This window comes from Ischnura elegans, chromosome 9 (assembly GCF_921293095.1).
Source record: "Ischnura elegans chromosome 9, ioIscEleg1.1, whole genome shotgun sequence".
Taxonomy (NCBI): Eukaryota; Metazoa; Arthropoda; class Insecta; order Odonata; family Coenagrionidae; genus Ischnura; species Ischnura elegans.
This window is the reverse complement of record NC_060254.1, coordinates 88761193-88785245: the sequence shown is the minus strand read 5'-3', so window position 1 is coordinate 88785245 and position 24053 is coordinate 88761193. Positions and strand designations below refer to the sequence as shown.

The 24053-nt window shown below is 37.6% G+C and overlaps 1 protein-coding gene across 3 annotated transcripts in view; it reads right to left on the bottom strand.

Annotated features, from left to right (window-relative positions):
• Positions 1-841: 841 nt before the first annotated feature.
• Positions 842-24053, bottom strand: part of LOC124164848 (cullin-5) — a 38265-nt gene continuing 15053 nt past the window's right edge. For all 3 annotated transcript variants that reach the window (XM_046542047.1, XM_046542049.1, XM_046542048.1), the window contains exons 7-16: positions 21583-21713; positions 21309-21476; positions 20579-20713; positions 20053-20177; positions 17168-17298; positions 13426-13598; positions 9157-9318; positions 4385-4503; positions 3879-4002; positions 842-1696 (exon numbers count right to left, since the gene is read on the bottom strand). In XM_046542047.1, coding sequence (XP_046398003.1) covers positions 1502-1696; positions 3879-4002; positions 4385-4503; positions 9157-9318; positions 13426-13598; positions 17168-17298; positions 20053-20177; positions 20579-20713; positions 21309-21476; positions 21583-21713 — 1463 coding nt within the window. In that variant the 3' untranslated portion in view covers positions 842-1501. The remainder of the gene's footprint in view (positions 1697-3878; positions 4003-4384; positions 4504-9156; positions 9319-13425; positions 13599-17167; positions 17299-20052; positions 20178-20578; positions 20714-21308; positions 21477-21582; positions 21714-24053) is intronic.

Below are 24053 nucleotides of genomic sequence, written 5' to 3'. Positions count from 1 at the left end.
ATGCAATGAATTTTTCTTGGGCTTCCAATGGAGTAGGGCTTACCATCTCTGTTGGAACATATTTTGATGAAGTACTTCTCTGTTATTCTTAAGGCTGGTTGTTGCAGGGTGTTCAGATCACAGGTTCATATAATGTCTGCAGCCGATTGAGATTAGAGGGGATTGAAGAGGTAATTTTTATTTCCTCATACCATAGCTCCATAAAGTGAACCTGGAAGCCTTAATGCCTGAGGCCAATTGTGATTAATAATAATTCGTCTTTATTGGGGGAGATTGGGACTAGAAAGTCCCATCTACCATCTAAACCCTAAATTCGAGGGGGTTGAAGAAATAATCTCCAAAAAGTGAACTCCAGGAAACCTTATATAGTGCTACATACCCTAGTACCACTTTATGTGAGAGTGGGTGAACTATCTTGAGCGTGAAGAAATCATTTACCATGCAGTATACCAAGGGTATCTTTTTTCTCACTCTTGGCATCAATCTACTTTTGAGGTCAATTCTTGTAGGCAAAGAAACAGATTTGTATTTTTCTGCTTCAAAAAGCTGACACTGTTTTCAAAAGGTAAAATTTCAAAAACATGAGGATGTTAATAGTCGGTATATCTCACAATTTTCAGATTATACAGCTATGCCTGATTTCAGGAAAAAAATCAAGGCATATGAAAATTATTTTTCTTTCCATGTAAATCAATGAGGATCACCTTCTAAAGGCTGTTTGTACACATTTTTTATGATAATGATCAGAATTAATACATAAGTACATACAAGCTTTCAAGATAAACAAAAGAGGTGAGCACATTCTAGACTGAGGAAAATGAGAAAAAAAAAGCAACTCTAATTAGATATCAAAATTGGAACTTTTTATTGCCATAATTTCATCATTTCTAATAGCAAAATAAATAAAAGCTGCAATGGATTTTTTGTGTCTTTAACAGTGATCACTGTTGACAAAAATTCCAAACGATGCCCTCGGCCCTGTGTCCACGCACACACTGACAAACAGTGATAAAAAGATTTAAGAGAAGTTGGTGTGGCCTCATCGCACATTCTAAAAAAGCATCCATTCACTGCTTAATTCCTCACTGGAAGTATAGTACAGAGAATCGGAATATTTTCAATAGAAAAATTCACCATATACTCTTCACAACATGTATATACAAATATGTCAATCCCTCATTTACAACAATATGAGAAGATAAAACTAAATTCAAGTCCATACATAAAACAGTAGTGCCCACAAAAGTTAGATCCATGAATGGATATGTGACAGCAATAATCTCTAGAGCTGTACCATGGTCAACTTGGCACCACTCGGTGACTGAAATTCTTCAACAATATAGAAAGCAATGTAACAATGTACATGATGAGTCGGGGGAAGCGTTTCCAAATGGAAATGCGGGCCCAAGACAAGAGGTACAAAATGCAGAACACATTCCTTTCCTTCCGGTTCAAAGGAATTAATTATATCACATGTATGCCCGAAGGAGATAGGCAATGATCATGCCATGTACACAAACATGTTAATATCGTCCTCATCTCTCCTCATATACTTGTGCTCAATGAGCCACTCAATTTGCTCCTTAATCATCTTCTTGGAAGGCAGGAACATATTCTTCAGGATATCCACCAACTCCGTCTGCAACTGTGCATTCGTAATCCTTTTTCTCATCTTCAATATTTTTATTATGGCCTCCTACATTCCAATGTCAAAAGATGAGTTTTTCAATTTACCATAGAAATAAAGAGAAAAAAACATGAAATAAGACTAGGACTTCAGCACAATTTCAACATAGATGATAATTTAACCCATTGAGCATAAACGAATAAAATTGTACATGGTTGATAAAATATTTTACATGTATCAAACAGTTTGGTAATACGTAAAAGAAGAAAAAAAAAACATGACTATGGGAATTTAGAGGTTGAAACCATTTTATCCAGCGAATACAAGAATCAAGAACTTTGCTATTTCCACATAATATTTTATTAGCATTATTATTTCTTGTATTCGTGATATAATGGATTTCCACCAAGTTACGCCCTCTACGATTAATTACATTTTATCCAGATTTAACAAGTGCTTATTACAGAGATTTCCTAGCCATCCTGTGCACTTGTTATCCATAGCTTCCACTGCATGTACAAATAAAATTAGATTTCAAACAAGATATTTTGAAGTATTGAACAATTAAAAAAAACATTTTCATAATAAGGAAGGATGTATCTATGTTTTTTTTCAGTACAGTTCAATAACTGCATGCTTCAAAAAGAAGTAATTACAGTAATCTTAAATTTTGAACCTCGATCCAATTTTTTCTAGTGAATCAGAATCTTATTTTGCTATATTGTGAAACGTTATATCTGCAGATTTTTGGGTTCATAGTATCCTATCTGACCATCCCTACTATTTAGTTAAAAAAATAGAGCTAGGTGAAATATACCCTTATAGGCGTAAAGATTCTTAAAGAAAGGAAGCAGGTACATATTATAGAAAGAAACTTGCATGATTGGCTAATAATGAACATATAAACCAGGCCCAAAGTAATCCAAAGTTACCTCTAGCACACAGAATTATGATGAGGAGGTTTTATACAAAACAACTACTTAAGTATTAATTTAGGTTTATAAACCCAATAGAAACAGCATCCTGTTCAATCTTAGGGTTCAGTCGTTGAGGTATATTAGAGAAAAGAGAGGCATGAAAAACAAGAAAGATCAGTATGAAAATTTATTATTATTATCATTAATTTATTATGAAAAAGCCTGCCAATGTTGGAGGGATAAATAATCATGATTAATTTTGACCAGTTTTTGAGCAGCTAATGAGATGCAAAAAGACCTTATAAGGTCGCCTTCCAAACAAATCCTCACTGTTGAAAAAAGAAGGGTTCAAAATAGATATTATGCAAAAATACAGGAAAAGTTGAATTGCCCACTGTACCTATTTGCAAAAAAACTAGCCGATTAAAAACTCTAAATGTAATTCCTTCACAGGGCATGAAGGAAATTATGCTGGTTTACAATAAGGTGTCTTGAGTACCTTGAACATTTATGGTCATTGAGGGATACTCTCCAGAGCATATTTTGAGAAATATTCACAGGGTGACACTGAAACTACTAGACCATAATGCCCAACAGAATTTTTAAAAATTGATTTGCTCCTTTCTGTTAAGAGTCAATGTACCACTGCTAATACAGCAAACTTCATCTTAACCGGCTGCGGCTTATCAGAGCATGATTTTTACTCTCCTTCAGTGTTTTCTGCGATCTTTATAAAAAGTAAAATTGGACGCAATATCACCAGAAATACTGCATTTTAGGCTATACTGGGATTATTATTTCCAATAGAATCCCCTTCGTAAAATGGATAATTTACATAAACGGAATCCCCAACGTGCAGTGTGCAGCCTCGCTCAATGATCATTGATTTGTGTCCTGCAGCAGTTGAAACCCGGGCAACTTGTGTGAGATGCAACTGCATGACGTGGTGCCTGATAGTGTAGTTTCCAACGTCGCACAGTGGTTTTGAAGCATTTGTGCTAACCTATTTTCCGTATCCATGATCACACAGCCAAAGATGCGTGGTTTTCGAAACCTGGTCTTATATGGACCAGTAGGAATACGAACACAATCATGTTATCGCCGCTAAAAAGATCGTGGTAAGGTGAAGGGAACTCACAATGAGTTCGGGAAGCACTCTTAAATAACAGAACAAGTGCATTAATAATAATACATTGTTTGATTTACGTAATTTATGAACATTATAAGAAAATTAAGTGATCGTTCGGACTATCCATGTTTTCCTATTATTTGTGCCACCTCTCCCATCATTAGACAGGATAATCAGGAAAGTACTGTATAAGGAAGTATCTCACCTGAACACGAAGTATCCTCAATTGCACTATACTTTCATTATCCTCTTCTTTACTCCTCTCTGTAGACAATTGCAATCTACCCACTAAATTCAGTTTTCCACGTTTTTGGAGCTTTCCATTTTTTCTGGAAGAAATAACAAACGATAATAAAAAACACTCAAGTAGCAGGTACAAATGAAAAAAAATTGAAGTTCAAACTACATTACCCATTCCACTCTCTTTTCATGGTAAAGATGACCCTTTATCATATACCCTCCATAATACAGAGGCACATTAGGGTTTTATTTTCCTGTTTATTAAGTGTCAAATACATTTTCGGAAAAATGCCTACGTGTAAGGTGATCAATCTCAGAATGAACAACTAATTTTAATTCCTCTACTTTATTCCTTTATGAGTTGAACTTATTTTTTAAAAATGAATCATTATCATCAAAGATAATATCTCTCGAACAGTAGCAGTTAATATCATTGCATATGGTGGCACAGACAGTTGCAATTATACTTACACAAGTGCAAACTCTTGATTGACCCAAAATATTGAATTTTCATCAAAATCCTTAGGACTCTGTACTTCTGGTTCAAGCATTAGCACTTGACGTTTTAATTTGGGGAAAGCAACAAGAGACTGAAAAAAATCAACATACATATAAATTAGTAATAAACACCAAGGCAATACCTAAATATACTAGAGATGGGTCGAATAGCAGATTTCTCGAACTCCAATATTGAATTCGAATATTAAATCATTGCTCGAATATTCTAATACCTCGAATACTAAACGATGAATGCTGGAATGTTTGACTCGGTTGCCTATGCAGCAAGAAACATAAGATTTTGGGGAGTAATTTTGATTTCCTTTAAAGGATTCGAACAGGAATTTAGCTGATTAATGGAATATTTTAATTTTATGGACACAATTGGGCATATAATTGATTCAACTAACATCTCTTTCAAATATTCTAAGGGGACACACCACCTCGCGAAAATGATTGCATGCCGTCTCGGCATTTACACTGCTACGGTGGATTTCTGTCTGATGTATACATTCTTATCTACCAAACGCCATTTCAGCGGCACGCCCATCTGATACTCGGCGTCATCCAACTTCTTATTTTCAACAGGTAGCTCACTTTACCCCCACTCCTACTGTCAAGTGCCAGCGGACAATACGAAGTGTTTTGCAAAATACGCGTGCTTCTCCACCGGATTTTCTTCTTCTTCGATTATTTTCGGTCCATCTTCACGAGATAAGAAGATGAATTGGAATTGCTATCAGGGAGAAACCAAATATCCTGAGAAAATATCCCTTCGTCTGGGACTGTAACAATAAACATTTATAGCACTACTCATAAATTGAAACTTGACATATGTTTTCGGAAAAAAATGCCGCATCAATTTCCGAGAAGCTCTGCTGCTCATATCGAGTCTCGCCAGAATGCCAAGTCTCCGTCCTATTTTGACATTTATTTCCTCGCGTAAAATGCTTAAATAAAGCCAGAAATGCGTCGCGTTTGGTCTTGTTCTTTTTTAAATTACGCGCACATTACTAATATTTCAGTCCAACAAAGGTGTAATATCAATTGCCGAAAGTAATTGTTAGACACCTTTTGGGCTAATAGGTGATTCATGCAGCAGTTGACCTCCAGAAATGGGGAACTTTGAAGCAGGTAGGCAGAAAAAGTTCAGTGGGTTAGAAAAGGGGGGGGCGTGAGACACGTCTTTATTTTTCTCGTGTAACTTGATATTTTTTTCGAAGCTAAGGTCTTCGTAATACAATCCCTGCACGAGCAAGGATCTTTTGTTTGATTTCGGAGAAGATGAAAGCGTCAGAGTGGTTGAGGCGAGTGCTGAATGGAGGGGGATAGCAGATCGTGGGAAATGCGCCAATGTTACTATCCCACGGCACTGAGTTTCTCCCTATGGTAGTTTCATCTCCTGGAAAAGATTCAAACTAAGTGCCTGTCCTTATTAGCCATAAATGACACATGGTAAACACTTCGTCTCATTTATACGAAACCTGCGCGAGCTGGGGGCCTTTTGTTTGATTTCGAAGAGGAGGAAAGTGTCGGAGGAGGGGCCGAGGGCTGATGGATGGATGGGGAAGAGGATTTTGGGAATTGTGCTACGTAGTTACTATCCCCCGGCACTGAGGTTTTCCTGGTGGGGGAAACCGGGGATTTTCGGATTTATTCACCCGGATCAATTTAGGTTTCCCACGTCGAACTCTTCTCACCGCTCTAGCCCGCGAATTTGATGTAGTTCATCAACTTGCCTAAAATGGTGCTGCATGCACTAAAAGACTAGAGTTCTCTTCATTTTTCTGAGTCAACTACCAACAACGTGTGTGCGACAGTGTATGACGCGAAATTCAAAGTATTTGAGGTATTAGAGGCGGTACTTTTCGCATAACTATTCGAGACCTTGAATATGGAATACTTTCCAGTATTCGAGGTATTCGAGTATTCGCGGATACTATTCGCACATCTCTAAAAAATACAATGTATTACACTCTTAAGAAGTTCCAGTTCCCAAAAAAGGAGGAGGTTTGGTACTGAGAACACATTAAATAACAGGACTACCCACTACACAATCAGTTAAACCTACTGGGAACCCCAATGACCCATACCCTGGTATCTATGTAATTAAGTACTCCTCTATACAATTCCCACTGAAATATCAAGCCTTACGCAGACGTAAAAAAACTCATTTACCTACAAATTTTAGCATTTTCATCTTTTTGGGCGCCTTATAACATATAAGACCCAAGGTTCCCTAAGTGGGTCTTGTTGGAACATATAGAGCTAGTTTGAACAAATACAACTGCTGGGGTATACTTACATAGTAATATGTAATCTATTCTTGGAAAATGAAGGGTCTTCCATTTTTCATATTTTGTAATTGTAATTAAGAAGTTTTGATATACAGCAGACCCCTGATTACCCGGCTGCAGTATATCCGTGTTGCGGATTATTCGTGCATGATTTTCACTCTCGCTCAATATTTTTCGCAATCTTAATAAAGAAATAAAATTGGATGCAAAATCATCGGAATTACTGCATTAATGCTAGGATACACTAGGATTATTATTTCTGTTAGAATCCCCTTCGTAAAACGGAAGCGATCGCGTGCTAGCTGCATCCATGGGAGCACCGTGTTCCTGTTTCCCAAGCATCTCAGTGTGCGACTGCGCTCCGTGATCACGGATACACGTCCCGCAGCTGTTGAAACCTGGGCAACTAGTGCGAGACGCGACTATGAGGCGTGGTGCCTGACAGTGTAGTTTCCGACATCGAGCAGTGGTTTTCAAGCATTGGTGCAAACCAATTTTCGGTATCTGTGATCACAAAGCCACGGATGTGAGCTTTTCAAAACCAGGCCTTACAAGGAGCATTAATAATACGAGTACAACCATTTTATCGCCGCTAAAAAGATCGCGAAATGGCAAAGAAAGCTCTCAATGAGTCCCGGAAGCACTCTAAGATAACAGAATAACTGCATAAATAGTAATATTTTCTTGATTGAAGCTTTCGCGGCTCATGATGATTAAAAATAAGTCACCTTCGGGTGTATGCCGCGTGTCGTGATGGAGATAGCCCTGACGTTTCGCGACCAACTGCTGGTCACACAAGCGGGCCATTCGACTGGGTTACCCTTCAAAGTCAGCCGTAGCGGAGCACGAAGCCACCGAACATGCGATCGACTTCGAAAAATCAAGAGTCATCGCGAGGATAAAACTTTTAAAACCAGACTCATCCGCGAGGCCATAGAAATAAAGAAAAACAAGAACAACTACAATAGAGATACCGGATTAAGAATCAGCAATACTTGGAACCCAGTCATCCGCAACATTTCGTTATCTTCCCCCTCCAGTCCTAACTCCCCACACCCTCCGCCCACCCCTCCCACCTGAAATATAAAAAGGCAGCAAAAACCCAATCCTAACACTATTCCCTTGAAAAAGTGCCCAGCAGTCGGTCGCGAAACGTCGGGGCTATCTCCATCACGACACGCGGCATACACCCGTATGTGACTTATTTTTAATCATCATGAGCCGCGAAAGCTTCAATCAAGAAATTCGACGCCTCTACGGGGAGGACCACCGTCGCGGATCGAAGAGATTCGACCAACTTCGTGGCAAGAAGTCTACCCTTCTTTGTCACCTGGCCTTCCGGCTGCGCTGCCGAGATGAACAATAAAAAGGCAGCAAAAACCCAATCCTAACACTATTCCCTTGAAAAAGTGACCAGCAGTCGGTCACGAAACGTCGGGGCTATCTCCATCACGACACGCGGCATACACCCGTAGGTGACTTATTTTTAGTAATATTTTGTTAGTTTTACTTAAATTATGAACATTAAAAGGCATTAAAGTGAAAGTTTGGGTTATCCATGTTTTCCGATTATTCGTGCTGTCTCTCCCCATCATTAGCCCAGATAATAAGGATTGTACAGTATTACTGATTGCGATTCGTAGTCCATTACAATTAATCGAAGCTTCTGAAATAAAACATTCTTCTTCGTGACGGTTTAGTTTTTATTTATAAAGAAAATAACTTTCAAAGCCATTAATGTCACCATGGTGAAGAAAATGAACCAAATTAACTTTGACATTGCATATTCAAAATCCTTCGCGTCAAGGTGATAGTTATCGGTGCATAAACTCCCAATTGAAAGATCAAACCAGTTACCAGCAAAATAAATAAAAACGAGGGCTATCATTTATAGCAGAACCTAATTAATGGTATTTTTTATTCTCCAATAGGAAGGACTTCAACTGTGCAGTATCAAAAATGAAATACACTATCAAAAATGAGTTCAAATGTCATTAGTGAGTAATTTTCTGATTTAATGCTAGAAGTTTTTATTTCTATTAGCAATGTTCAATACAATTTGAAGATAATTGTACTTAAAAATTAAATTTATTGATCCAATAACTAATAAGTAACCGATAATAATACTTCAAAATGCATTTGAACTTGCCACATGCAAGGATACTGCCTGACTGCCCCAACGTACAAAACTATACTATTGGTCAATGATGGACAAAAACTAAGTAAGATAGGATAGGATGTAATAGAGTGAGTTAGACACTGAATGAGCTGAAAACTATACTATTAACAGAGGAAGAGAATAATGACCTGCTGACTCATCTCTATCACATGAACGTGGTGTATTCTATATTTGTAACATTATCAAGGTAATTAATTCTTTCATTCCACGTGGAAAAATATTGGCTAAAAGATGTCAATTAAGACACAAATGAAGAAATTTATAGCTACCCATAATGTCCGCCTCAATTCAGGATCAGGGAGCTCAGTGGCCAATCGTAGGTTTTCATAAGAGATTCTATCATGTGGGCGTTGGTTCCAAGCAAATAGTACAGCCATTTGGAAGGTTGTTACATCAACATCAAACCGTCCGATTGCATTGGAGAAGGTAATCTGAAAAAAAATAGATGGATATCAGCACTTCAAAAATAATTTTTAAATTTTTTTTCTATTCTAATTAAAACAATTCTTGCAGTGCAAATGACTCAATGATTGAGTCATCAATTTGATGCCACTTGCTAACCAAGTTATAACCTGCTTTCCCATCTTCTCTACATCAATGTTGGTAGCTAATGTTGTACCTCTTTTTGTAATTGTCCAACCATCTCATAGAGCACTTCAAGTATTGATGGCCTAGTGTGAGGGCCAAATTTCTCACTTTCTCCGACAAAATAGGACCATCACTAGGGAGTTTACTTCAGTGGCAATCACTAAAAAAGGCAAACAATGTTTCTTCAGCTCCACATACTACTATGTACAGGATGCTGAAAAACCACTGAGATGCCACAGGGGAGTAATAATTTAATTTAAAAGTAGGGTAAGTCCTAGGCCATTGGATTCAGGTGTGGTAGGAAAAGCAGTGCTGTGGAAGGTTATGCCAGGCCTAATTTAACCAAAATATATGAGTTATTCAGTTTCACACTAAATAGCACAACGTCATGTCAACCATTCTAGTGTTCATTTTTACAACTCAATCATATGGTAACAGAACATGACTACAAATTACTCCATTTGGGATTTTGTAACCCTTGACAGGAATTAATGCTGCTACAACTAATGCTCAATTTGCCAGCCTCGCAGGTCGCGTAGTAAAATCCTAGTCTCCCAAACAAGAGGTCCCGGGTTCGAGTCCTGCCAGGGTAGGTTTCCCTCTCTAGGGCATGGTTGTCTGTGCACGTGTATTTGTTAAATTTGTTAAAACACCCCGATTTAAAATAGCCAATACCAGCCAGTATTATGTGGTTTGAGAATAGAGGTGGGTTAAACTGTTCATTTTGATGAACCGTTCACATTGATCCTGTTCGGTAAAAAGAACAGTTCAAAATATCTGTTCATGGCGAACAGTCAAGCTCATTCAGATAGAATATACTGTTTATCAGACGTTTAGAGTATATGAAAGCTTAGTGTGGTATAATATGGTTTGTGCAGCGTGTTATAGTAATTTCAAGAAAATTCTGTCCAGGGCCTTTACTTGGTTATCCGTGAGCAGGAAAATATCCGCCTTCCATTTTGTAGAATTAACCATAGTTAAAGCTCCAGTTCTTTATAAATATTTTTAATATAAAAGTCATTTCTGAATCTCTCTTTTAGACTCCTCAGTAAGATATAAATTTTTTCTCCTCATTACAGCCTCTATCAGGTATCCACTCTAACGATTCCACTTACAGGCAATCATAGCATGTGTAAGATGGTGAGAAATAATGTTTCATTGCCACATTAGTACTTTTGGTAGAATGTAAAAAATATTTTACAGCCATGGAATTCTGTAACATATTTAAACATTAAACATGGAAAGCAAAGGAAGAGTTAACACTTTGAGGTGTATTTATATGCAATTAAGCTAAGTGGTCACAATATAATACATAAAATGTCGCCATGTGAAAAACCTATACTCTGTTCATTTTATCTCTGCGGGTGAGCTGGTGTGGCCAAAGCAAGTGGAGATGAGGGGAGGGAAACTTTCTCGACATGTGACTTTGCCTTTGCCAATCAGCATGAAGTAGGCATGGCCTCAGTGAGTCGCTCTCTGGCCTCCGCCGAGTGAACATCGTGAATCTGCTCGTGGAGCAGTGTTACCAAACCTCATGCAGTCTCCTTGTATGTGACTAAGTATGCCTTCCACCAACGGTGCCTCATTCAGCATGGCAGCTGACAATGTCATGGGCTTCTGTTAAAGGATTATCCCCAATGCCTTCCAAATGAGTAGGTATATTGTCTCGATGCCGGGGCCAAAATACCTGTGGCCACCCATGACTCACACGTTTTCAGTGACATAGTAGGGAGGCTACGTACATTTGGCAACGTTATATTCGTTCCTCCCCTCTCTCCTTTATACCCCTCCCCTATCAGCGAAGTCATCCGAGAGTGTCCGGGCTCTCACGAAGCTCACTCACTGACATAAAGTGAATACACTATAATGTCGTCAAATAAAATCGTCGTAGATAGCATATTGTCTTCATTCCTTCGAAAATGATGGATATATGCCTCTGTAGACTTTCTCTAGAAATGTACCAAGTCTTTCCCTTTCGATGTCTAAGTACACTACAAACAAGTAATTTGAGGAGAGTTGGAGCCAAATTTGTGTTCCCCAAAACCATCTAAAAGCAAAGCAGCATATTATATATATTAACCCAGTTAACAGTTAAAACCATCACAAATAATTTTATTATAAAAATAAATAGTGGATATAACATAATTTAACAATTTATGTTTAACTTTTCCATTTGCTGAAACAGATTTTTTGCATTAGTATAACTAATAGTTTTAACCTAATGTTTAAATACTTTTGAACCACAGCACAAATTATGAATAGATAACCAACCCGTAAATTGACAGCAAACCTGAACCATCGCACTGTTCATCGAACGTAAATGTTCAAATGAACATGAAATCAAAATGAACAGCCAGAGGAAACGAACAGCCTCTGAAAAATGAACGCCATGGGGAAACAAACGGCCGGCGAGAAATGATCACCCTGAGAAAATGAACAGCTAAAATGAACCTAAAACAAACACCCTAATATTTGGAACGTGTTTCAGCAGCAAAACTGTTCTTATTTGTGGATGGAAGGGAATGTTAGAGAAGGAAGGGAAAGAGCTCGGTCGTCTATGACACACTTTGATGGCCTTGGATGGTCTGCATCGTAACCACCATCTGTTGTAGCCACAACACACTAGCTGGAGTAAGCTGCAGTTCAAAATACCTCTTGGTGAGGATACCTGTTGGACCGAAAACACTGCACGTGTGCAGTGCAGACATGAACAGTGAACAGGGAGTTTAAGATAATTATTCATTTTCGAACAAGTTCATTTCAATGAACAGTTCATTTTGGCAGTTTGGTTTTTTTTGACACATCTCTAAATGCTACTCGGGCAACGAGCACGAAGACGCAAGCAAACGGTGGTTTGAGAAAGAATTAGCTCTGGTGGAGTTAAAGTGACAAAAACTGACCGAGTTTTGAGGGGGTGTTGGTCAATCCTTGGGTAAAGTAGACCATTTACATGATAAGGAAACCTATGAAGATGCCATGACTTGGCGACGCCAACAATTATGCCTCTCATCACCTGGGGGAGAGGGCAGCAGCTCTTCTGTGCGAAGGTGGAGACTATATTGGTGAGTACAGAGACAAACATTTCACCACGGGTGTGATAACATATACTTTAACAGCTGCAGTGCTGCGATGCGGAAGGAAAGGGGAAACCACCACATTATCATCCTGAGGAGGTCGCAGCTACTCCACTCAATTTATATCATGACATGATGGAATTCTCTCAAGTAAAATATTCTGGAGGTTAACTAGTCCCCCATTTTGATTTCCAGGCAGGGACTACTCAAGAGGGTACATTGGTCAAAGGTGATAGAATACCTAGGTTAGGAACATGGAATGTTAGATCGCTTCGTACCTGCAGTAGGCTACAGAACTTGAAGGTGGAGATGTGAAGAATGAACCTTCATGTATTAGGCATCAGGGAAATGAAGTGGCCCCAAGAAGGAGACTTTTGGAGTGGAAGCTACAGAATGATACATGGTAAGGCTGGTGTAGGGATAATGCTTAGAAAGAGTGCTGGGCATTGTGTTAAAAGCTAACTGCAGTTTAATGAAAGGATAGTAATGGTAAAGATAGAAACTACGTAAACCCATAGAAACTGTAGCGGCGAAGGTTTACATGCCTACATGAGAAAAATTAGGGTAAAATCAAGATTACATATCTCGCTCTTTGGGTCTGAGGCTATGCAGCACATAATGAAAGAACTGCATAAAATCAAGATAATATGTAAAATCAAAGTTTCACCATTGCAATTTCTTATGCTTTCCGGGTAAACTTGACTGTTGCTGCATGTGTAAAATCAAAGTCCTCCAGTGTATTGTTCGCACAATGGATTTGTTTAACTGAATTTAGACTACTACACTAGATATTACTTGGTGGACTCCAGCCAGAATCCAGCAGAAAGTGGGAATCAAAGGATTGCTAAACTGATTATTTTCCAAAAAATTACTCACCGTTCCATTGGACATATGGTGATACCACTGAAGCTTCCTGCCACTGTGTTTCTTTTTATAAAAATCTTCCACTTCTGGGATGTAATCCTCCAGTTCCATAGGGAGAGAAACTGTCACCCTCTCACTTCCACGAGCCCACGCCCCCGCATTCAGAATTTTTATATTTATTGAATCTGGAAAAAGAATTTAAGTCATGATGAAGCATGAAATGATAAAAACACAAATGGTGAAAATTTCAGTCACAGGCATAACAAAACAATATAAGCATAACCAAAAAATAATATCAAGATTGCTCATTGCTGCAATTAATCTCACGAGCAGATCATTGTGATACCTTAATGGCTTGCTAGTGCAGACAAAAAGAAAAGGATTAGTTAAATAGGCGTTGTCAATTCCTTAAATCAGGTTGGGAAGGAGGTTTTTTTTTTAACTAGCCATATTATAAGATCATTATGATACCTAATTGGGTAATTAATGGCAATACCAATTATCTGCTTATGAATATAAATTAATATAAAATATTAACAGATAATTTTTTATAAACCTCTATTTCAGCTTTGCTTAGTGAGAATTCAACACACTGGCAGGTTTTTGCCGGTCACTGCATGCAACACAGCCAACTCAGCAAATTCCTTTTTCCCACATTTTCCCAGTTTTTCAGGTCAGCGGACACCCAGAATGTTCACTAAGTGCCAACAGAACTCAAAAAACCATTCAGAAAAGCTCCACTTATCACCCACAAAAAACCTCACAACATCATGCATGTGGAAAGTATAGAGCATGACAATATAATAACAACGTCATCAATAAATATTAAATTTCAGCTCTGATGGTCATCCTTATTTTCAACCAATTTTATAGAATAATACAGTATCTGTAAACATCTGTTCAAAAGCAAAGAGAAATGCTAAATAAAAACTTTTGGGCTATGTTGCCGCATCAATTTTTGGGTGGCCCCAACGTTTACCGACCAATGCTGGTCGCTTTCTCGAGGGAATCTTCCCTAAGACTCCCTTGAGAGAGCGACCAGCATTGGTCGGGAAATGTAGGGGCCACCCAAAAATTGATGCAGTGACATAGCCAAAAATTTTTTATAAGTGATGGGTCCATTCCAAAATTTTAACGATTCCGATTCTGACATATCGATTCCGATTCTACTGATGCGGATTCCATCGATTCTGATGCCATAGGCTCCAAGAAAAATATCACTTAATTCCAGGCAACAACACAACCACTTAAAAAATTATAACTCAGTGAAAGAATCAGTTAACAAAAGCATCACTCATATGATCACTATGTTATAAAAATATGATTGCTAAATTTCAAAACAGAACATACCTGAAAAGTGGTGTTACCACATAGGTATAACTTAAGAATATGAGGGCCGTATTCTTAGTCGACCCTACATATCCGTCCCTACATAACAAAAGGCCCCTACATGCGTTTCTCAGTCGACCCTACATAAGTGGTGGGGGGTGATTCCATCGTCAACTTCTCTGAGATTTATTTATTTATTTATTTATTTATTTATTTATTTATTTATCACATCCCCCGTAAACAGCACATAACGGCCTTTTACAACGAAGGTTTCCAATATGAACAAAGTACAACACAAACATCCATGCCCTGGATAGGGATCACCTACCCAGGCGGGATTCGAACCCACGACCTACGGTTTGGCAGGCGAGGACTTTACCCCACCGCCACCGAGATGACGTAGATGATGGCGCAGCGCCAATTTTCCATACTGGTGGCGTAATGGGAACTAACTATGAAAGTAAGAAAAGACGTCCTATAATTTTCGGGCGCATTGTTAGGGCGGTTAGGGCAACAGCTCAAGGTAAATAAACAATCGGTGTCGTCCGTCAGGTCGTGTCGGTACCTTAATTATCGCTACAAATACACTCATATCGAGCCAAAAGTAGAACCTTATTGTCTTCAAATTACTTCAAAAGCGGTCTGTACAAGATAGTAATAAGTACGGAGCAAATATGATCATTGACGTGGGAACTTACGTTGCATCAATAAGGTTCGTCGTTCACTTTTACCTTCCGTAGTTAAGTTTATTATGTGTAAAATAGTGGCATGAAAATACGTTTCCTATGGTTGTAGGTAAACGAAGTATTGGCTTCCCAAAAGTATACCAAGTGCCAAACGTGAAAAATATTATATATTCGTAGAAACCAGACGCTTGTATACCGCTATATTCTTCTTATTAGTTTGTAGCAGGCGTAGGAATTGTCTGCTAGCAATGATAAGGCACTTTAATGGTTTGGACGATGTTTATTAATCCGTTCCATATTTCAGACTGACTTGCCGGCCAATTCAAATTCAAAATTCAACGGCCGAAAGGCCGCAGTATTTATTCTATTGGTGCACTTCCAGAATGTTCTATGTTACTGTTCTTGAACATTAAAGAAATTTCTAGAAAGGAATTCTAGAAGGCAAGAAAAAATAAAATAATTACAATATCCGGCACGGGGAATCGAATCCGGGACGTCCGCTTGGGAGGCGACCGCTGTACCGCTGGGCTAGCCGGCCTATCGAGGAGAATTGATGATGAAGCGCTATTTATGTTGCCTCCGGGCAAGCGGTGTGGCGGCGAGGCAGGACGTGCGGCCGCCACAAGTTCAGTCAATTTTATAATTTATTTAACTTGGTGGCTATAAAGTGGTAGTATTATTACTTTTCCGCTGTGTTACTGTACATTTTAAAATGGTTTGTGCGAGCTCGTCTCCCTTAATATGCATTACAACGTAAATTATTTAATCGAGGTGATCAGCAGACGATATTTGGCCGCCATGTTTTTGTAGGGTGTAGGGTTGGTTCGGGTACCCTACATCAAGTAGGGCCCGTTTAGTTCCAAAAACGGCCATATGTAGGGCTTGATGTGGCGTATGTAGGGTGAGATCGGTTTATGTAGGGGCTGATGACGTATCCAGGGTCGGTTGGCCCTACAGGGTCGACTAAGAATACGGCCCTTAGCACTCATGTTTAAATTTAACATAAAATTATCTCCTATAACTATCTTCTATTGTAAATATCTTATCATTATCAATAATGTTTCACAAATTCAATGCCCTTTTACAGATTTTAAATTTTTGTTCAGAAAGCGAAGCATCTTCACTCTGTCAGGATCAAGCCTGTTGAATTTTACATCACATATTTTTCCTGCCAAACTAAAAAGTCTTACACTGAACACAATGCCTAGTAATGTATGGCAAGAAACTTTTCCGCTACTACTTTCAGCCTTGGGTAGGAGATGCAAGTCTTCCAGTATTTCCAAGGGAAGGAATTTGATAATGCATTCAACTCTGATAAATAACCTTCAACTTCAGCTTCAACAGTGTTTGCTATGGTGACTTAGGGTACTTTTCCAAATGCATCATTGTATCTTGACCATACACCCATCACAGGCTCCCTAGTCTGCATTTGCTCCTCTGGAAGTGGTGTGCCACTTACAATCTATACGTAATGTGTTTTGTTATTACGATTACTTGGTGCGAAAATTCGAATGACTGTTGGAAACGCGGTCATATATAAATTTTTGAAATCTACTGGAATTGGAATCGATATTTCACTTTGGCAAGTACTCATTTTTGATTCCGGTTCTTAGTCAAGAATCGAGGAATCGAACCGACCCATCACTATTTTTTATTTAACATGACAATTACCCACAAAAGTTTTAACGAAGAAGCATAGAAATGTTACACTAATAAGCATAAATACAAGCAGTACAAACCTGCTATACTCCCCTTGCTGCTCCGATACTGTTCTTTAAATTGCTGATTTAAGTCTTCGCTAACTTTAATGTCTTGAAACATACGAGCTAATTTATTCACATAATCTGCAGGCATTCCTACTTCTCTGAGCCTGAAAAACCATGTACAGACATCACAGTAATATCAAAATCAGTAGATTCAAATGTGAAATTGACACAATGTGATAATTCCTTTGTTGTCATGTGTTAGCTGTTTAAAACTTAAGCTATAATCTTGAAATTTTAAGGACATGTAAAGTAAAACCTCATCAGCGTTTACTATTATTTCAAATATAAAAAGTTGACTAAAAAATACAGAGAATTTAAATTTTCATAATAAAAATAAATTATGAAGATGTTTTCAAGTGCCCTGTCAGTACACCAACTCTGAAAATTTCACAAAGGCAGCATGAGTTTTTAATTAATAACACATTAAAAAATCACTCAATTGGAAGTGAATTAACCTCTTAAGCCTCTCACAGATTCATTAACAGGTAAGTAACAAATAACACAACACACATGAAAAATTTTAACCGAATAAGTACTAGTTAGCATAAAAGAAAGCAATTGAGCTACAAAAAAAGGAATAATATACTTTTCTTTGGTAAGTAACCACTATTACATCAAAAGTTAAAGTGAACAATAAATCATAAGGGAACTCCAGATAAATAGTGTAAACAGAATAAGGAGGCTGCTTAAAGGAAATGACTAAGCATTGTTTGTTGTTTTTTCCTTGTAGGGATTGATACTTGCGGACAAGTTTATTCTATTTAAAGTACCAAAATAATTACAACACTGAATTACTTTTAATACAATTACTTATAATTTAGTATATACTTACACTTTAATTTTGTATTTATAATTATAATATAACACCCAGATAATTAATGATAATCATCTGGGCAATAATAAATCTAACATGAAAATCTTCAATAAAAATGAAACTAACCTTTCAAATCTACGGTAATCAAGCTTGTGGACATCTTTTTTTTATAGAAAATACACCCATGTCTCGTATAGCGCAATTTCGATTAGCGCAATTTCGATATAGTGCAAATTCGTTCCTCGGGGAAACATTGCAACGCAGTGTAGCCTAATCAAAAATCTTAAATGCTCTCGTGATAAAACGTGAACTTGCGCTAAGTACACACGAAATTTCTATCAATTTACGCATAGTAATATTATTTCTTGCCTCAAATCTTCTTTTTTGTTTATATATTAATCGAAATTCATTGCTGCGCAATTGCCAAAAGTATTACTCGTCACTGGGTCTAGATAGCCGGCCTACCGAAGATTTATCTCGTCTCCTTAACAGAATGATAATAAATAATTTAGATCGTTAATTAAGCGTGGGGCTAGTGGAAATGAGTTTTTTTTTCAGCAATACGGTTTGAGACGTATTTTTGCCGTCGTAGGTTACCGGGCGATTGACTTCCAGGTAGAGAGTCTACGCTAAAGCCTTCAAGGTCATCGGTATTCACGAGGGAGAAATGGAGCGGTGGCCGAGTTGAGCATGAATAGCATCAACACATAAAAGGGTCCGCTATAGAGTCTCAAACACAATGGCTTCGTTCCCTCCCCGCAGTCTTAGGCCTTCTGCGTCTCAGGAATACAGTTCAGCAGTGGAAGGTGATTTAGATAGAGCCATACAGAGAAAAAACCAAGAGAATATGGCAAAAAATAGGAATGCGTGTAGAAAAATCAAGAATTTATCAATTAAAACTAGAAGAGGACTTGAGAGAGGTCAATTGCTTTGAAAATGGAGAGCGTCAAAGCGATATTGCGCGGAAGTTTAAACTCACGATGCCTTATTCTGAATAAAGACGAAGTTAAAACATCAGTGACCTCAGCCGCACCAACTTCAACCAAGCGGTCTACACATACGGTGTTCATGGTGAATCAGTACAAAAAGACGAGAGTGGTAATCGCTCCGAGACATTAAGTGAAAGCTCCGGTTGGTTCCAGAATTTAAACGGCAAGCAGGTATTTTCAGTGCGGCGATATCAGGTGAATCTGCAAGTGTTGATAGCGCAGCCACCACAACATTTTCTGATGAACTCCAAGCTGTTATTGAAAGTGGCTCCTTTCCCCCTCAACTAGTTTTTAGTGTTGATGAGACGATATTCTTTTGGAAAAGAATGCATTCTCGTTCATTCATTTTCAGGGAAGGAAAACCTGGGTCAGGTTTCAAGGCATTTAAAGACTGTTTCACGTAGCTGCTAATGACTCAGAGGACTTCAAATTAAAATGATTTATCATCCATAAACTCCGCTAGCTATGAAATGGCATTTAAAGTAGCATTTTCCTGTCATTTCGATGAGCGACAAAAGGGCCTGGGTGACACAATAGTTGTTTTTAGACTGGTTTGAAAAATCATCAACTGCCGGCAACGCATTACGATCCCCTGAGATAGCAGATGTTAGCCCACCCGCACGACAGGATGGAATTTCGAAAGCACGTAAGAATTTTTTTTAACATGAATAAAAGTCTTTGAATGCGTGAATACTATCTTTAAAGATGTTTTAAACTATAAATATTTATAGAAATAATGTTTTCTAAGGCTTTTTATGGGAATATAGATGTTTTAGAGGAAATTCAATACCCAAGACCTATGCTACCAGGAACGCATCCCTATCTTCCCTATGTTAAAACGCTCTCGTATAACGCAAATTCGTATAGCGCAAAGACCCCAAGGAACGCATCCCTTGCGCTATACGAGACATGGGTGTAGTCAAATTTAAACCATTACTCTGTTCCATTTCTAATAATTTGACTTCATATTAAATCACTTTTAATATGATAACAATGAATCATTGACGTGGAAAGATGTAATGCATTATTTTGAAGGTAATAAACATTTAACTCACCATTCTACCATATTTTCTTCCTTTTCAGAATCAGCTGAAGTATCTAAAATCAGTCGTCTAGTGAGATGAGCCTTGTGATACCTCATAAAAACATCTTTGTTTTGAACATACTTCAACACAAGAAGCTGGAAATAAGAACTTGTATGAACGAATTTAGTTTCCACACACAGTCCAAAATTTGAGTTGACCATGAACACTGCAGAAGCCACCAAGTTATGTTAATACGGAATGACATATTAACTTTCCCATAAACAAAATAAGGATTTCTAAAAGTAAAATTCAAGTTAAACTTCACTATTATAATGGAAAATTGCAATAAAAATTGTGAGTTTAACTAGAGTTCTTCAAACTTCTTAAAAATATCAACTTTGGCATTTAAGTCTCTCAATAAAATTTTACCAAGTACACACTTTAGAAATGAGAAGAACCGCAGGTTTATGTCAAAACAGTATGTAAACAGAAAAAATATGGCAAAGATCATTGGTTTGAAAAATTTTCTCTAATAAAAACTAAGTGCCAAACTTACAACATCTCTAAGCTTGCTCTCAATTTCATCAGAGGTGAGCTTCTTGCTGAGAGGAGTTTTCCTCAACAGCATATCACAGTAATTAGCTAGAAGTTCAGGGCATTTGGATTCAGGTTGAGATTTAATGCCAGCACTCTGAAAAGAGGATAGATATTTTTCAACAGGATGCCAATGAGCAAAAAATTTAGCGCACTTTCCATACCAGATTCAGTCACAACTAAGTGTAGAAGTTTGACTTCCTCTACTCCATTACATATGTGATGCACAACGTACACTACAATGTCATTTAAAGTGTGTATGATCAATGAAATCTTCAAAAATGAACTCCAACGGTTAGCTTAATATTTTTGTAACTCATAGAAAGGGCTGCAAAATGTTTACGGAATGTCTACATATTTTATTATCTTTTTAAGCATGAGAAATATGAAAGGATGAGTTCTCAAGACCTCTCGCTAGAGATTCCACTCCACGCAAGTTTGTTTACAATTATAAGAATAATACAAAAATAACTGAACGGAAACACTTCTCAAAATCACACAAACTAGTAGAAAATCTGATAACAAAGTACATATGCATTGCAATGTGCTTCCACTGTTAACCAACAATACTTATACATATAATTCAGGCAGAACATTTTTATTTAATAAAAAAAATTAAATACGTCTCTCAAGAAGTTTATTTTGCCAACAGAGTACAAGTCAAAAAATTTTTATTAAAATAATTGACTCACCTGTTTGCTTGGTAAATCCAACCTAAAAACTGTCGTGTCATTCACAACCTGCTTATAAGCTTTATCCCTTGCTGTGAGAAACCTAGGATCATCCTTAAAAGCTTCCTTAACTAACAAACTAAATTGATTAAATAATTCCAGCAGCCTCTCAACATATTTTTCCGAATCCTAGAAATCATAAAATACAAAATTGAATCATCCTGTTTTAAGAGCACAATAACAGGCAATCTTAATAATTTTCACAATAAATCAGCTCACAAAATGAGTCTCACACCTGAGTAATGATGTCAGCTGATGCAACCATGTCAGCAAGACCAGCATTTATAATATGATCTTCCAAATCCTTTAACATTGGAGTAATACCTTCGGGTACGCGGTCCATCAACTTGAACATTAACTGGAGCCCTTCAAAATCCACAAAATACACTTGTTAGCAACAGGACTGTATGAAAAAATCATTTCAGTAGGTACAAATAAATATGGGGGCATGTAACCATAATTTATTTTTTTTTATTTTATTTAAGAAGTTGCTCACACACAGCATTTCTGCCAATTTATAGTGACGCAGTAACAAACATAACAATAACAATAAACATTTCAAACACCAAATCCATAATCTTGGTTTCCTAAAAACACAGTGAGGACACAGCACTAGGCACATTCGATTTACTGCTATATGCAAGGCCATAGCCAGGAGGGGGATCAAGGGGTATTCATCCCCCCCCCGAAATGAAAAAAATTAAATAGATACTTTATGCTTGCTTGGTGCTCACACGACAATATTATATAGCGGCGCAGGGACATCTAGTAGTCCAATGCGACTTAAGTCAATAATTACCTAAGCGAATTTGTAGGTGCAGTGTGAGTAGTTGTAGTGCAGTGTGTGAAATAATAGTGCTGTGAATTAGAAGAGAGGTGAGTGAGCCTCCTGAGGGATCGCAGAATTGACATCGACACCGAGGAGTTAATTCATTTGGTCGCTGCAAAAAAAAAAAGCTAGAAGGCTAAATTCAAATTTATAATAATATTTTTATACTTTCCTTTAAAGGTTTATAATAAATATGTATATTTTATGTTTGTCTACTATTCCATAAACCCCCCAAAAATATTTTCTGGCAACGGCCTTGGCTATATGAAATAATAAAGCAATTCAATACCAGGGCAAATGAATTGTTTCTTGAGTTAATAAAATTATAATAAGTTCAAAGCGTGTGAGATGTCTTAAGGTTGCCAATCTTGTTTACTGGGGTCATTTTATTTAAAAGTAAAACTAATGGCCAACAAAGGGGTGCTTCACTAAAATATATTTCGACAATAGGGTAGTTTCCTTCATCAAAGAAAACAATAGGCATTGATTGCGATTCGTTGCCCACCATTAGTGTATTCATAATACACAAATTATTTGGTTTTTGAAATACCGGTTTAGACGAATGGCAAGGGTCAAATTTTATCCTCATTTGAAAAAGGCCAGATTGGCGCCCATGCGATTCCGCTCCGCGTGACGTCACAGGGACCTAGTTTCTACACGAGAGGATAGGAGTTATACATCGTCTGAGGTTACCAATGCATGCATGAGGCACAGAGCTCAGGGAAACATGTCTTAATAATCACCTATTAAAACTGGCTAAGGTCGGAAAGTTTTCTTCGCTTGATAAGGTATTAATAAACCTTTTTTAAGCCATGCGCTACCAGACAGGAAGGTACTCAGCTATCCGCTAGCATCCTGCGTCCTATCAGCGCTCAGAGCCTCGATCAAGGTCACTTCACAAGGAGAGAGGGGGAACCAGAAATGCGGCGCACGGACTTTCCTACTTACGCGTCGCGTTTTTGCGCGCTTGAAATTTTTCACTTTTCATTTAATCGCGAAAAATAGATATCGTCATTTAAAAATCTAAAAGCGCGAAATACGTACTCCAGGAGTAATAATCTTTCGATTTAGGCAATAAAAAAATAATAGGAAACCACCCTATTGCTACGAAATAGTTTCAACCAACCTTCGGGATTTTAAAATTTGATCAAGAACTGGAAAGCCACCTCTGTAATAAACATTGAATGAAAACATAAAAAATTTAAATGAGAGGAAGGAAACCTAAAGGTTATCAAGATTTCTAAAGAAACATGGCCCCATTCATACTGTCTTACAGCTGGCACAAAAACGTGCATTTGAGTTTGAATACAAATAAGTAAATAAAGAAGGGGACAAAGAAATAGTACTTCATGCAGAGTTTTTATTATGGTTGTAACAAAAAGATTTAGCAATCCGTAACTTGGAAATAAACTCATTGCATTGCAACCAAATTTAAGAAATTATAACATTCAATAAATATTTCAGGTTACAATAATAATTGCTTGAATGGCATTTTGCGATGAATGTTAATTAAAATTCACATTTCCTCAGCATGACGAAAACGAAACCCTACGATTCTGCGATAAAAAATATCACCTGAGAACACATGCAGAAAAGTTGTTGTATATATGTACATATAGTTGCACACACCATAAGACTGAAGATAGTGCGTGGTGCCATAAATAATAATTAAGGGTAGCCTTTTAAGTGTGGGGAATAGAACATTCCTTATCACCTAGCAACTATAAATGGTATTCATAAACAACTTTTTGAGTTGGTTAATGCCCTTGCAAAGTTTCATTAATATCGGCCTGATAGTTTTAAAACGATGGTGTGTCAAAGTTCCCAAGTTGCTGTGCAAGATGGAATTAAATCATGAACAGTACCCCACCATAGTT